Here is a 14,666-nt window from a genome sequence, read left to right as displayed (position 1 = left end):
GAAGCGCTGTAGTGGATGTAGGATGAATAAACCCAAGTTTTTTTTTAGTGCTGCTTCGCTCTTTCTCTTCTTTGACGTACATTATACAAGGAGAGGTCACTCCTTGGTTTGAAGCATAGCACCGGCCTTACCAGGCGTGGAATCACAGTGCTGCTCCTATCCTTGATTTATATATATATATATATATATATACGTATACGCACACGCACACGCACACACACCAGGGGTGTTGCTAGGGTGTTAAAAGTTTTTTATGTGTTACTGATGTTTTATTTTTTTGTGTTTGATTTTTTTACTGGTTCGGTTGTTTGGACTACTTCTGATTTAAGGTTTGCTTTGATGAAAGCGTTTTATTTTTTATTTTTAATAAAATGGTTAACTAGGATTGTGTGGGGGGTTTTATTTCAATAAAATATTTTTTCTGTGTCTGTGTTTTTTTTAAAAACTTTATTATTACTGCCTTAGCAATGGCCGCTGTCTTATTGACAGTGTCCATAACTAAGGAGGTGCTTAGTGTTAGCCGGTGGAAAGGCTTACGCTAACCGCTCCATTATTACCCCAGTACCCAGGGGTATCGGGAAGAGCCTGGCACGATCCAGTACCCGACCATCTGTAGTGATGGACGTGCAATGGGGCGGCCACAGGCTGGTGTTGTTAGGCTGGGAAAGCCCAAAAACTGTGGGCCTTCCCGCCCTGGTAATGCCAGCCTGCTGCTGCTATGTTGTATCTGGCTGGTTATGAAAAATGGGGGAGACCCCACGTCATTTAAAAAAAATAAAAATAAATGACTAAAAAAAACAACTATTTTTCATAACCAGCCAGATACAACATAGCAGCAGCAGGATAGCATTATCAGGATGGAGAGGACCACGGTATTTGGACCTTCCCAGCCTAATAATACCATCCTGTGGCCACCCCAGTTTCCGACCATCACTCCAGACGATCTGGTACTGGATTGTACCCGACTCTTCCCGGTACCACTGGTGGCGGTGGGCATAGGGGGAATAATGGCGAGTTAGTGTTAGCATTTTCACCTGCTAACACTAAGATCCGCCTTAGTAATGGACGCTGTCAATCAGACATTGGCCATTACTAAGGCAGTGGGAATAAAGTTAAAAAAAAAAACAGGCACATAAAAAAATATATTTTATTGAAATAAAACACCCCCACTCAGCCCTCGTTAACCATTTTATTAAAGAAAAGAAAAGCCGTCATTGAAGTAGTCCTCGAATCCGAGGTAGTCCAACAACCAAACCTGCAAAAAAAAAAATAAAAAAAAAATTAGTACTAAAAAAAGGATGGAATAGCGTAGTAGACTACGCTAATCCATCCTGAGGGATCCAATAAAAAAAACACATACCACACAGTATACGTTTTTTTTAACATGAGAGGCTATGGGTGACGGATGTCACTGTATGGCATCCGTCACAGGTATATATGGACAGTGACGTCAGGAGCAGTGCAGGAGTCCCAGGCAGAGCATGCTTTGTCCGTGACTCCGGCTCTGGGGTTGCCCCTGACATCTCTGTCCATATATGGACAGTGATGTCAGAAGGAGAGAAGGAGTCCCAGGCAGAGCGCTTGAAGCGGCTCTGTTTCGGGACTCTGGCAATGGGGAAATTCCTGACTTCGCTGTCCATATATGGACAGTGATGTTAGGAGCAGAGCAGGAGTCCCAGGCAGAGCCTGGGACTCCGGCTCTGGGGTTGCCCCTAACATCACTGTCTATATATGGACAGTGATGTTAGAGGCTTCCACATTGCCGGAGTCCCGAAACAGAGTTGCTTCAAGCGCTCTGCCTGGGACTCCTCTCCTCGTGACATCACTGTCCATATATGGACAGTGATGTCAGGAGCAGAGCAGGAGTCCCAGGCAGAGGACGCTCTGCCCGGGACTTCGGCTCTGGGGTTTCCTTAGAGATCACTGTCCATATATGGACAGTGATGTCAGAAGGAGTCCCAGGCAGAGCGCTTGAAGCGGCTCTACCTGGGACTCTGGCTATAGGAAAGCCCCTGACATCACTGTCCATATATGGACAGTGATGTTAGGAGCAGAGCAGTAGTACCAGGCAGAGCGCTTGAAGTGGCTCTGCACGGGACTCTGGCTCTGGGGTAGCCCCTGACATCACTGTCCATATATGGACAGTGATGTCAGAAGCAGAGCAGGAGTCCCAGGCAGAGTGCTAATAGCGCTCTGCCTGGGACTCCGGCTCTGGGGTTGCCCCTGACATCACTGTCTATATATGGACAGTGATGTTAGAGGCTTCCAAAGAGCTAGTGTACCGGAGCAAAGTATCTACTAGCGCTTTGCCCGGGACTTCAGTTCTGCTCCGGACATCACAGTCTATGTATGGACAGTGATGTTAGAGGCTTCCCCAGAGCCAGTATGCCAGAGCAGAGCCTCTACTAGCGCTCTGCCCGGTACTTCAGCTCTGCTCCGGACATCACGATTCATATATGAACAGTGATGTTGGGAGCAGCGTTGTGAATGGGGCCTAGAGTGAGGAGGCTAGGGAGGGCGCACGTCAACATGGTGCCTCCCCCTCAGCCTCTGTTCTGCATAAAATCCGTAGCCAGCGTCTGATGTTGCTGGCTACGGATTCCAATTGAGAACGAGCGGGGACTGCAGAAGTATAAGAGACGGAGGAGCAGCAAGACAGGGAAGAAGACTACAGCATAGCAGGCTAACGCTTGCTGTAAGGTAAATATAATATCTTGAAAAGTTTTTTATTATGTTAAAAGGAACACATATAAAACAGTTTTTTATCTTTACAGGTACACTTTAATGCAAATGAGCTGTATAAACAGAACTGGATGTACTCTGCTTGTACAAGGCTTGTACTATGCAGAGAGTGGCATACATGAAGCTCTATCTAGATGAACGAGTAAATAACAAAATAGTACAACATTAGTGTTCAGTAAAATAATGATGAGGTTCTTTAAGGTCGGGCTCTCACGTAGTGTAAACGCTGCAGAATTTCCGCAACAGAATTCTGTGCGGAAATTCCGCAGCATTTACAGTAGCAGCAAAGTGCATGAGATTTATAAAATCTCATGCCCACGTTGTGGAAAAAAATATGCAGCGAAAATGTTAAATCCACAGCTTGTCAATTTATGCTGCGGTTTTGTTGCTTTTCTTTTGCGGGTTTTCCCCATTGAATTAAATTGGGATGCAAAACACGCAACAGAGAGTGTTGCAACTTTTGTGGCGGAAAAAAATCAACCATACTTACCCAGAACTCCCTGCTTCTTCTTCCAGTTCGGCCTCCTGGGTTGACGTTTCATCCCATGAGACCGCTGCAGTGGTGATATGGGCTGCAGCGTCATCCAGGGAGACCGGACGGCAAAAGAGGTACGCATCACCAGGACAACGGCCAGGGTAAGTTTGAACTTTTATTCTTCTATGATGCTTTTCGCATCGGAAATTCTGGCCGAAAAACCGCACTACAATGTAGTGTGGTTTTTCAGACAAAATGTGCTGCAGGTCCCAGTTTGGATACGCTGCACAGTTTTTACGCAGCATATTTGACCCGTGGGAACCCGGCCTAAGGGTGCAGTCACATGTGGCGTACATACCTTGTATTTTACAATGTACGTCTATGGGAAAAATATTGTGCAATGTGAGAAATCGAGTTACGGAATATTTGCCACAGTTTGCCACAGTGTATTTTTATGCTGTGCAAATACGCCACGTGTTATTCCCACCTAATCTTGCTAGGTGAACATGAACTTTTGGCCATGGCTTTCTCTTGTCAGTGTTGATGTTATAATTGGTTGCATTTGTAAATGATGAACCTGCAGTTTGGCCTCAACTCTTTGGCCTTTTTGAAATTCTGTTAGAAATGTGAGTTTTGAAAAAAACATGAGACAACTAAGTGCTAATTGTCAGATTTTTCTATAGCTAATGGTGATTCATTCATTCTAATACGGTTTACCTGTGAAGTTGTCTGTATTATTGTAATTAAAGTGTAGCTAAACGTTTGACAAACTTCTGACATGTCATAGTGACATGTCAGAAGTATGGATTGGCGGGGGTCCGAGCAATGAGACCCCCACCAATAGCTAGAACGAAGCAGCTGAAGCGCTCGTGTGAGCACTCAGCCGCTTCGTGTCCGTTCGGCTTTTTCCGTAAAGCTAATGTATCAGAGTATGGGCTCATAGACTTTCTATTGAGTCTGTACACCGATACATTTATTTCCGGAAAAAGCCGAACAGAGACGAAGCCGCTGAGCGCTCACACAAACTCTTCAGCTGCTTCGTTCTAGCGATTGGTGGGGTCTCCGTGCTCGGACCCCCACCAATACAAACATCTGACATGTCACTATGACATGTCAGAAGTTTGTCAAACGTTTAGCTACACTTTAAAAGCAACAGGGTGAAGTCAAATCTAGACATTACACAGAAAAAAAGATATTCTTACTTATTGTGGACTTTCTCCTCTGCATTTTCTGCACAGAAACCTTTCACTTCAAAATCCACTCCACAGGGCTACAGGAAAAGAACATATACCATGACATAGAGACTAGTGCTAAAAAAAAGGTACAGCAAGTGGATTATTCCATGTTTGTTTTTCTGTTATTGTCTAAAATCACTCCTAGAAACTAGAAGTTCCCATGTAGGTCAAGAATTGCAGAATTGAAATTGTTACACACTAGTTTTCTACCACTGGAACAAATTTTAAAGCTATGTACACCTTTGTAGGCTTTCAAAGGCATACAAAGGTTTCAATAGCATTTAACCCCTTAACAACCCGGCCTAGTTTGGGCCTTAAAGGGTTTTTCCCAACTTTATAGCATATCTACAGCGCTGCTTGGCTTCCCTAACTCCTCTAGAACAGAATGGAGTGAGCCACGCGCATGAGCGGCCCCCTCTCCACTAGTCTCCATCTGGAATCTGACACCCGTTCTCGATATAGGTGGTGGTCCCAGAGCTAGTACATTTATGCCATAAATGTCTAAGTTGGGAATACCCCGACTAAGGATGTACCGATATTTTTATTTTTTATTTCCGCATTCCGTAAGCCATAACTTTTTTATTTTTCCGTCGATGTAGACAAATGTTCTGTTGCAGTATGAGAGTATTTTTTTCAATAGCACCACTTTGGGGTTCATACATATGATGTATGAAAAACGTTCTTTTTTTTGGGAGATGGAAAATCATTTTTTAGCATCTTAGGGGGTTAAAAGCCCGAGATAGGAGTCAACTCTTATCCTAGCCATTGCAGCAGGGTGTCAGCTGTATTTTACAGCTGACACACGCTGCAGATGGTGCGGGCAAAGCTCCTGAGCCTGCACCATCCTTGCGCCTATTAGTACGTTGTGGTGTGAGAACTACTCGCTCCCCACAACAGAGCGATATGTGAAGGGGTTAAATTGTTTTTTTTCAAATTAACATCCTGATATCGAAAGAATATCAGATTATTTTTCTGATCTATGGAAAACAATGGGGAGCTGTCACTCTATACAGATAGAAAAAAGGATATTACAAATAATCAGCTTGTCCTAGGTTTCATGTCCACAAATGTAGCAACGGGTATTGTAATGCCGTTATGATATTTATAAGGATAAGTTTTATCATGAGACTGGTGCATGAACAGACTATTGTTGGCAGATGTGCACTACATAATGTAATATAGCAATTCTATGGAAAGTAAACAAAGAAAATTGCAACAATTCCAATTCCATTTTATGAGGATTAATTCAAATTTTTTTCTACATTAGTATTCTGAAAAGTCATTACGCATTTTTTAACCAATTAATTAGATCTTTCCGTGGATTTCATCCCTCTTAATATAGGGGTATATAAGCAGCAAAATTTGCAAGAAATTCACCATTTCTGCGATATGTCTTTAAATCTGCTTGGATTTTTGCATAGCATGTGAATGGGATTTCTAAATACTGCACTTTGTTGTGGGTGGAAAAAACAGAAAACTCTGGCACATGTGAAACTCTTCAGTAATGTCCCAGGTAAAGAAAAATCGAACAAATAATACATTTATGAATGAAAGTAAGAGCAGAAAAACCATACTTTCTCCATTTCAATCCTTACCTTCCCACTATCTTCTGGCCCTGGTTGCAGTGTCACAGAACATGGCAAGTTCTTGGCCATCTGAAAATTGTGCAATAAGAAAGATAAAATAAGGTTTGTTGTCAAGTTATGACTCTTCCTGTTAACAGTCATTAGTTACTTACATTGAAGGAGAAAGGAAAAGCATTAACCCCCAACTTTGCACGCAGTTTCTCTTGTAACGGTGTTAGAGGCTTCTTGTCCTCAGGCAATGGGGGGTACACTTGGCAAGACAAAACATACAGATCCTTTCTGAAACTCAAACCAATGAGCTCCATGTCGTCCCGACCATAGCGGAAAGCACAGGTCAGCACCACAAACACTGGAAGAAATAGGGAATGGGAGAATTATTATACAAGGCATGTACAGAAAAAGGGAAATATTAAACTACAAAGTTTAGAAAGCCAAAATAAAATGCTATGCCATATTTATGAAGCAAACCACAAGCATACAGCTAATTCAGCGCCGATATTGTGATTTCTGAATGATTTTTACTTTGCCAATGAATGGCAGCAAAATGACTGGAATGAGAACAAAAATGTTTGCATTGGTCCAAAAAGTCAGAGGAACGAATGTAAAATTGTTCTCTGCACATAGAACTGCTATTGGCATAGAAACTATAGTAGATCAATAACCCGGTATGTGACTGCATGTATTTCTACTACATATTCTACAAAATAGTGTCATGTCCGAACTCTGGGCCAAATCACCTAGAACATTCATTTTACCTTTCTTATCCTTTTGAAACTCTGGATCAATTAGCATGACTCCATCTGTTGGAAAATGGGGATAAATAGGTGAGGGAGACAATATGGAATTTACTTTTAGTAATAATACGAGGGATGTATAGCCACTGACCAACAGGCTCTACAAACTCCACATGATCCACAAAGTCCCGTTTTCCAAGATAGATCGATAACTAGAAGAGTAGGGAAACAGTCAGCTTGGTTATCATATGCTATTATAGAATATTATTTATGAAAAATCAAAAGCTGATTTTAACTTTATTTTAAAACTTGTTCTCACCTTTCCATCAGGACAGGTTTTCTTGAAAACTCTGCGAATAAATGTAAGAATCCCAGATAAGATGGAGAAGGAAACAACCAGCTATAGCTGTGAATCTGCTCCTCTTACTAGCAAATGCCATGTGAATGTTTTCTAATTGGGTAGGGGGGTTAACATTATTTAGTTAGGTGATGGGGAATCTCAGATTGTAAGACTTGTTAGTCTGTATTTTTATATATTCTATACTTACAAATGTATTTATCATTCCATTTGATGAGTCTGTGACAGAGGAGTAACGTGAAGCTCCTGGGCCCCAGTGCAAAATCCATAACAGGGGCCTCCACCTACTATGTGTAATTTTAAATATTGGTGGCTTCTTATATAGTATAGGAACCTTTGGGCCCCTCAGGCTCCAGGGTCCTGGTGCAATTGCTACCTCTGCACAACTGCTGCGCCCCTGGTCTGTCTTAAATTGAAGATAGAAATTAAAGGGGTTATACGTTGAAATAAAATTCACCATATAATTTATAGGCCATCAATATCTGATTGGTGGCGGTCCGCTCTCAGCACCTCCTTTCATCACCTGTTTGAAGGGGCCAAAGGCTCCGGTGAGCGCTGCTTCCCCTTTATCCCCTTCTTCGCGTACGCTGCTTTATATTGTAAAATGCCAACACATTTGTAGCGGCAGTTTATAGTATTACTGCTTCCTCCCATTCAAGTGTCGTACCCCCACCGATCAGATATTGATGGCCTATCCTGAGGAAATTTTATTTCACCAGATAACCCCTTTAAGAGTCCACTGACTATATCTTCAGCTAGAGTCGAAGTAGACGTTTAACTTACTTGGAACCATCTGCCATATTGATTCAGACCTGTGATAGATAGCAGAAGAAAAATAAATTTGTGCTTAAAAATAAAGAGCAATGCAAGATTTACGACCACCAGGGTTATACACAAGTCATTTAATTGCCGAACAGGCCAAAAAAAACCTAATTCCTGAGAGGAAAATCTTTTATCATGAAAGGTTGTTGACATGATATGTATCGAAAACCATCGTGCAACAAAAGTTACAATTCAGAATTGAGACTTATTTCTATCTTATGTGTATGGTCTCCAAAAAAGATGGCTGATCTAGAAGTGGGAGAGATTCACAAGATTGTAGTTTAGGGAAACAAATATGAAATTTTAGGATGCAGTATCATTTGGTCTCACAACTGGTGGCTTGCATGTGGCTCTCATGTTCCTGATATACGACCTCATTAAGTTAATGTTTACGGTAATTTGATAACAGATCTTTAGAGATGTTGAGGCTCTGGTTTTAGACATAGGGGAGGTTCTATAATACTGCTGCACCATGCGAAAAATTTGTGACTTTTCACTCATCTGAGGTAAAAAAGGGTTAGACGGATGGTGGCAAGGCCACAATCAGCTCAAGATAATTACTATAATAAATGTAAATAACACAAATCTGGTGCGCGGTCAGTCAAAGATGCGCCAAATTTATTAAGAGGCGTAGTTTGGATTAAGACTGACGTATGAAAAGCCAAAGTAAATCCGCCCCAATATTTTTCAATGTATTTAAACCAAACAACTAATGTAAATACATTGCTAGATTGATAAATCTCCCCTATACAGCTATAAATTGCATGCTTAGGTCCTATGCACACGACCGTAGAATTTGTTCGTAATTGTGGACCGTAATTACGGTCCGCAATTATGGAACAATTCACTTCTATTGACCACAGACACCTTCCCGTATATTTGCAGGAAGGTGTCCGGGCCGTAGAAAGCCTCCGGAAAAGATAGGACATGTCCTATATTTTGCTTTTTACGGACAGTGCTCCCATACTTTGTATGGGAGCACGGGCCGAAAATGCGGGTGGATGTCCGCAGCGGCCGGCCGTGCCCGTAATCGCGGACCGTGATTACGGGCATGGCCGTCTGCAGGGGGCCTTACCTTCACACAGTACAGGATAAAATTGTCTGCCTGCAACCACCACTAGGGGGAGCTCAGAGCCTATGAATCTTTACAGCTACAACTCAATGTAAGCTCCTAAATATCTTTATGCATTGAGCTCCTCTTAGTTGTCTCTACAAGAAAAAGCTGTTGCTCTGTGTCTGTAAGCTTGAGAAGTTCAGTGCCGGGCCCCCATCTTGTCGCAAGCCCATAGGGGTAAATTCACACAGGATGGATACGCTGCGTAAAGGTACACATTGTATCCGCTCTGTTGCCTGCACGGAATTCCGGGCGAAAAACTGCACCAAACAATGTCAAATCATTTGTGACCACTACAGCCTGTGATTGGCTGCAGTTGTCACATGGGATGAAGCGTCATCCCCGGAGGCCAGCCTGGATAAAGAAGCACAGAACTCTGGGTAAGTATAAGATTTTTTTTTTCCTGTGTTGAGATTTTCCTGAGTTGAGATTTTTTTTCTGCCGCAAAAATCGCAATATCTGGTATTAGTTGCGGGTTTTACCTCTCCATTGAACTCAATGGGGAAAGCCTGCAACAAAAAAACAGCGATTACGCAAAAAACACACCGCAGGTCAATTACTGAGCGTTTTTTTTCCTGCTTATCATTTACACAGCGTGTGGATGAGATTTGTTCATATCTTATCCACTTTGCTGCTACTGTATTATGCATGCGGATTTTCCGCAACAAAATACGTTGTGGAAAAACCACAGTATTTACGCAATGTGTAAACTCGGCCTAGTAGTGGTGTGGTCTGCCTCTATGATGCATACGCCATTGCTACTGCATGTTTGAAGGATGAGATTAGGCTACTTTATGGGTAAAGTGTTTAGGAGTTAGCTTAGGGGTACATTGACACGTTGGGATTTTCACAAAATGTGAATACACCCTAAGGCCTTATTCACACGAACGTGTTTAACGTCCGTGATACGCGCGTGAAAATCACGCGCGTCGCACGGACCTATGTTAGTCAATGGGGCCATTCAGACAGTCCATGAATTTTACGCAGCGTATGTCCGCTGTGTAAAACTCACGACATGTCCTATACTTGGTCGTTTTTCACGCATGACGCACCCATTGAAGTCAATGGGTGCGTGAAAATCGCGCACGGCACACGGAAGCACTTCCGTGTGTCGCGCGTGACTCGCACAACCGTAGATAAAGAATTGAAGGAAAAAATAAAAGCACTTCCTTCATTTCTTTTTCTAAACATCAAAACTGCGTGTCATAAGGATGGCATATGCGTGAAAATCACGCAGCCACGCACCATTCACTGATGACACCCGGAACTGCAAAGCGCAAAACGCTTCATTTTTTGCACGCGCAAAACGCACACGTTCGTGTGAATAAGGCCTAATGCTGTGATAAAAAAGTAATGACAAAACTAATGACAGGCATTTGGATCATATTCATGCATGAAGTAAAGCAGATTAATATACATTAATATGACAAGTAACAATCACAGATTGTTAATAAAAAAGTATAGTTTGATACATGTATATAGTTTATATTTCAATTTTTTATACTGTTTTTTTGCACCATATGACATATTGCAGCCTAAAATTATTATGTGATTGTATTGATGCACATGTGTGTGTGTGTGTGTATGTGTGTATTTATATACACAGGGTGGGCCATTTATATGGATACACCTAAATAAAATGGGAATGGTTGGTGATATTAACTTCCTGTTTGTGGCACATTAGTATATGGGAGGGGGGAAACTTTTCAAGCTGGGTGTTGACCATGGCGGCCATTTTGAAGTCGGCCATTTTGTATCCAACTTTCGTTTTTTCAATGGGAAGAGGGTCATGTGACACATCAAACTTATCGAGAATTTCACAAGAAAAACAATGGTGTGCTTGGTTTTAACGTTACTTTATTCTTTCACGAGTTATTTACAAGTTTGTGACCACTTATAAAATGTGTTCAAAGTGCTGCCCATTGTGTTGGATTGTCAATGCAACCCTCTTCTCCCACTCTTCACACACTGATAGCAACACCGCAGAAGAAATGCCTCCCGATCTGACCCCCTTAGACTTTTATCTTTGGGGTCATCTGAAGGCAATTGTCTATGCTGTGAAGATACGAGATGTGCAGCAACTGAAACTACGGATACTGGAAGCCTGTGCTAGCATTTCTTCTGCGGTGTTGCTATCAGTGTGTGAAGAGTGGGAGAAGAGGGTTGCATTGACAATCCAACACAATGGGCAGCACTTTGAACACATTTTATAAGTGGTCACAAACTTGTAAATAACTCGTGAAAGAATAAAGTAACGTTAAAACCAAGCACACCATTGTTTTTCTTGTGAAATTCTCGATAAGTTTGATGTGTCACATGACCCTCTTCCAATTGAAAAAACTAAAGTTGGATACAAAATGGCCGACTTCAAAATGGCCACCATGGTCAACACCCAGCTTGAAAAGTTTCCCCCCTCCCACATACTAATGTGCCACAAGCAGGAAGTTAATATCACCAACCATTCCCATTTTATTTAGGTGTATCCATATAAATGGCCCACCCTGTATATGTATATATATATATATATATATATATATATGTATATACTGGGGCATTCCAATTCGGTAAAGTGGGGGTACACATCCATACTTGCATGGTAAATGTACACATGTACATAAAAAACACACACATACGGCTAACCGTTTAGATGCTGCGGTCGCTATTGACATATACATTCAACAGATACCAATATAGCCTATAGGTGACGGAAGCCACTGTTAGTCATCCATCATAGGCATTTGTCACTCATAGACTGTTTAACATATGTCATGAAAAGCTATTACATAGCCCAGGACGAAAGGCCGGTGTCATCACCCGGCGGACCCGGGCAAGTGCCGGGGCCCACTACCCTTCGGGGGGCCCACTCGGCCGCCGGGTGCTGATGCTGCCATCATGGCTCCTCCAGGAGTGAAATCCCCAGCCAGAGTGTTGCCGAAGTGGCCCCGCTAGCAGCCGCTATGTCTGCTACAGAAGTAGCGACGCTATGGCAGAGCAGGGAGGTAGCTCCCTACTCTGCCATTTACTATGCTACAGACTCCCAGGCAGAGTGCTAGTAGCGCTATGCCCGGGACTTTGGCACTGGGGTTGCCCCTGACATCACTGTCCACATATGGACAGTAATGCCAGGAGGAGTCCCAGGCAGAGCGCTAGAAGCGGCTCTGCTCCGGGACACCATCTCTGGGGAAGCCCCTGACATCACTGTCCATATATGGACAGTGATGTTATGGGCTTCCCCAGAGCCGGAGCACTGGAGCAGAGCCTTTACTAGCGCTCTGCCTGGGACTTCAGCTCTGCTCCGGACATCACTATCCATATATGGACAGTGATGTCAGGAGCAGAACAGGAGTCCCAGGTAGAGTGCTAGTAGTGCTCTGCCCGGGACTATGGCTCTGTGGTTGCCCCTGACATCACTGTCCATATATGGACAGTGACGTCAGGGGCTCCACCTGAAGCGGAATCCCCGGCCAGAGCTTTGAGAATTCCCTTGTTGGGGATTCCACTCCTAGGGAGAGCCACAATTGCGCTACCTACAGGGAGGGGGCTGCGTGGCACTACCAGGGAGGGGGGCTGTGTGGCACTTCATGGGAGGAGGGGCTGTATGGCACTACCTGGGAGGAGGGGCTGTGTGGCACTTCGTGGGAGGACAGCCTTTGTGGCACTACCAGGGCGGGGGCTGTGTGGCACTACCAGGGAGGGGGCTGTGTAGCACTACCTGGAAGGGGGGCTGTGTGGCACTATCCACAGGGCACTATCTACAGTGCGCACTAAATTTATGGGGGTACAAACTGGGTGCCTAACTTCTTTATGGGGGCATAAACAGGACCTAACTTCTATATGGGGCCACAAAATGACGTTTTCTGCCATTTTACTGCCGCCGTGAGTTTCCCCCGCAAATGGGCCCACTTAGTCTGTTTCGCCCAAGGGCCCACATAAACCTGGACCCGGCCCTGCCAGGACATATACGTTAAACAGATGCCTGTGATGTATGCCATAAAGTGGCATACGTCACCCATAAGATCCCATGTTATAAAAAACTATACTGCACGGTATACTTTTTTGCGAGATCTCATGAGATCGAATAGCGTAGTCTTCTAAGCTATTCCATACTTAAAATAAAAAAGGTATACCAACATTTACCAGCCTGACGCTGGCACACTCTTTTGGCCTCCGTCGGGTTAATGGAGCTTAATTGGCAAGTCTAGCGTGTTTGCCGGGAGCGTTCCTAACTTACAATCTGGACGTTGGGAAAAACGAGATGTGAACAGTGTCTCAGTAATCTACTCAGGACCTGTCAAAGATCTACCAATAGATCTTGATGTGGAAAGACATTACAAATTTACCAGTAGAGTTCAACTAGCTGCAAAATATGTTAGTAACCTGTCACAAACTGCGAGGACATTAACAGAACATGAAATTTGAATAACTTTATACGCAGTTACAACCCTCAACGTGCCATCCAGTCACCTGTCCCATAAACTTAGCTACAGAATATGTCCTTTAGCATTGCAGCAGTAATACCCTAGTGATTCGAATTGTAATCTTTATATAAAACATAGATCACTGTATAAGACAATCAGGAATAATAGTAATAAGGATTTCATCCCAATATGATGATAGTATAAATTTTTTTGGACAATAGAAGCCTTTGGCAGTTGTATGTACCTTTATTGGCATACATTTGCATTTGTCTAGCACATACATTCAGCACTACACACACCAAACGTATGTGTGAACAGAAACTGACTGGCAGCAGAGGGCAAGGTCTGGTTCACCACAACTAAGGATGTGTTAAAATTACCCTCTACCGAACCCCTTATTTGGTAATCTTGTCTACGTTAATTTGGTCCCGGGGTTCTGAATTTAGGCTGTTTTTTTTTTTTTTATAGTATGGGGGCTCTACACCCTTTGGCCCATTTGGTATGGAAAGTAACAGCTTATGTTTGTGTAGATTTTATAAAAATGGGAACTCGGCACTCCAAAGTATTATGCAATAAGTGATATTTTATTTCAAATATAGTGAAAAGTAGTAATCCAAAAATAGGTTTTTAACGTTTTGGTCTATACATTCGACCTTCTTCAGACACGAATTATGACCGTGGATAAGGATGTGAGGCGCTTGCGACCTCGGTCGCTGTTAGGTAATACCTAACAGCGACCGAGGTGGCAAGCGCCGCATATCCTTAAACACGGTCGTAATCCGTGTCTGAAGAAAGTCGAATTTATAGACTGAAACATTAAAAACCCTATTTTTGGATTACTACTTTTCCCTATATGTGAAATAAAATATCACTTACTGCATAATATCTTGGAATGCTGAGTTCCTCATTTTTATACGTTGGCGTGGAAGCCTACTCACGCACCCTTGAAACACAGAGTGCTGCGGGATCAAGAAAGTACCACTGTATAGATTTTATAGTCTTGTGAAAAAAAGTAAGAGCCCAGGCTGTACACTTTTTTTTTCTAATAATTTGGACTGACGTTCAACATAATTGGGTGGCCCAGGTTATATGGCCCCATATTAAATCAAAACATCATTGACGGTTTCAGGTCAAGCTAGTTAGAAAAAAAACAAAACAGAAGGCCACTGATGGCACCTAGGA

At 42.9% G+C, this 14,666-nt stretch overlaps 1 protein-coding gene across 1 annotated transcript in view; it reads right to left on the bottom strand.

Moving 5' to 3' along the window:
* The window catches only part of ARR3 (arrestin 3), a 39,498-nt gene extending 26,023 nt beyond the window's left edge, over positions 1-13,475 (bottom strand). Inside the window, exons 1-8 of the mRNA XM_075834287.1 lie at positions 13,407-13,475; positions 7,914-7,942; positions 7,092-7,122; positions 6,924-6,984; positions 6,794-6,838; positions 6,191-6,387; positions 6,048-6,107; positions 4,420-4,487 (exon numbers count right to left, since the gene is read on the bottom strand). Coding sequence (XP_075690402.1) covers positions 4,420-4,487; positions 6,048-6,107; positions 6,191-6,387; positions 6,794-6,838; positions 6,924-6,984; positions 7,092-7,122; positions 7,914-7,930 — 479 coding nt within the window. The 5' untranslated portion in view covers positions 7,931-7,942; positions 13,407-13,475. The remainder of the gene's footprint in view (positions 1-4,419; positions 4,488-6,047; positions 6,108-6,190; positions 6,388-6,793; positions 6,839-6,923; positions 6,985-7,091; positions 7,123-7,913; positions 7,943-13,406) is intronic.
* Between the last annotated feature and the right edge of the window lie 1,191 nt (positions 13,476-14,666).

This window comes from Rhinoderma darwinii, chromosome 8, assembly GCF_050947455.1.
Source record: "Rhinoderma darwinii isolate aRhiDar2 chromosome 8, aRhiDar2.hap1, whole genome shotgun sequence".
Taxonomy (NCBI): domain Eukaryota; kingdom Metazoa; phylum Chordata; class Amphibia; order Anura; family Rhinodermatidae; genus Rhinoderma; species Rhinoderma darwinii.
The sequence above is the reverse complement of the archived record's forward strand: the minus strand, read 5'-3'. Positions and strand labels throughout refer to the sequence as shown.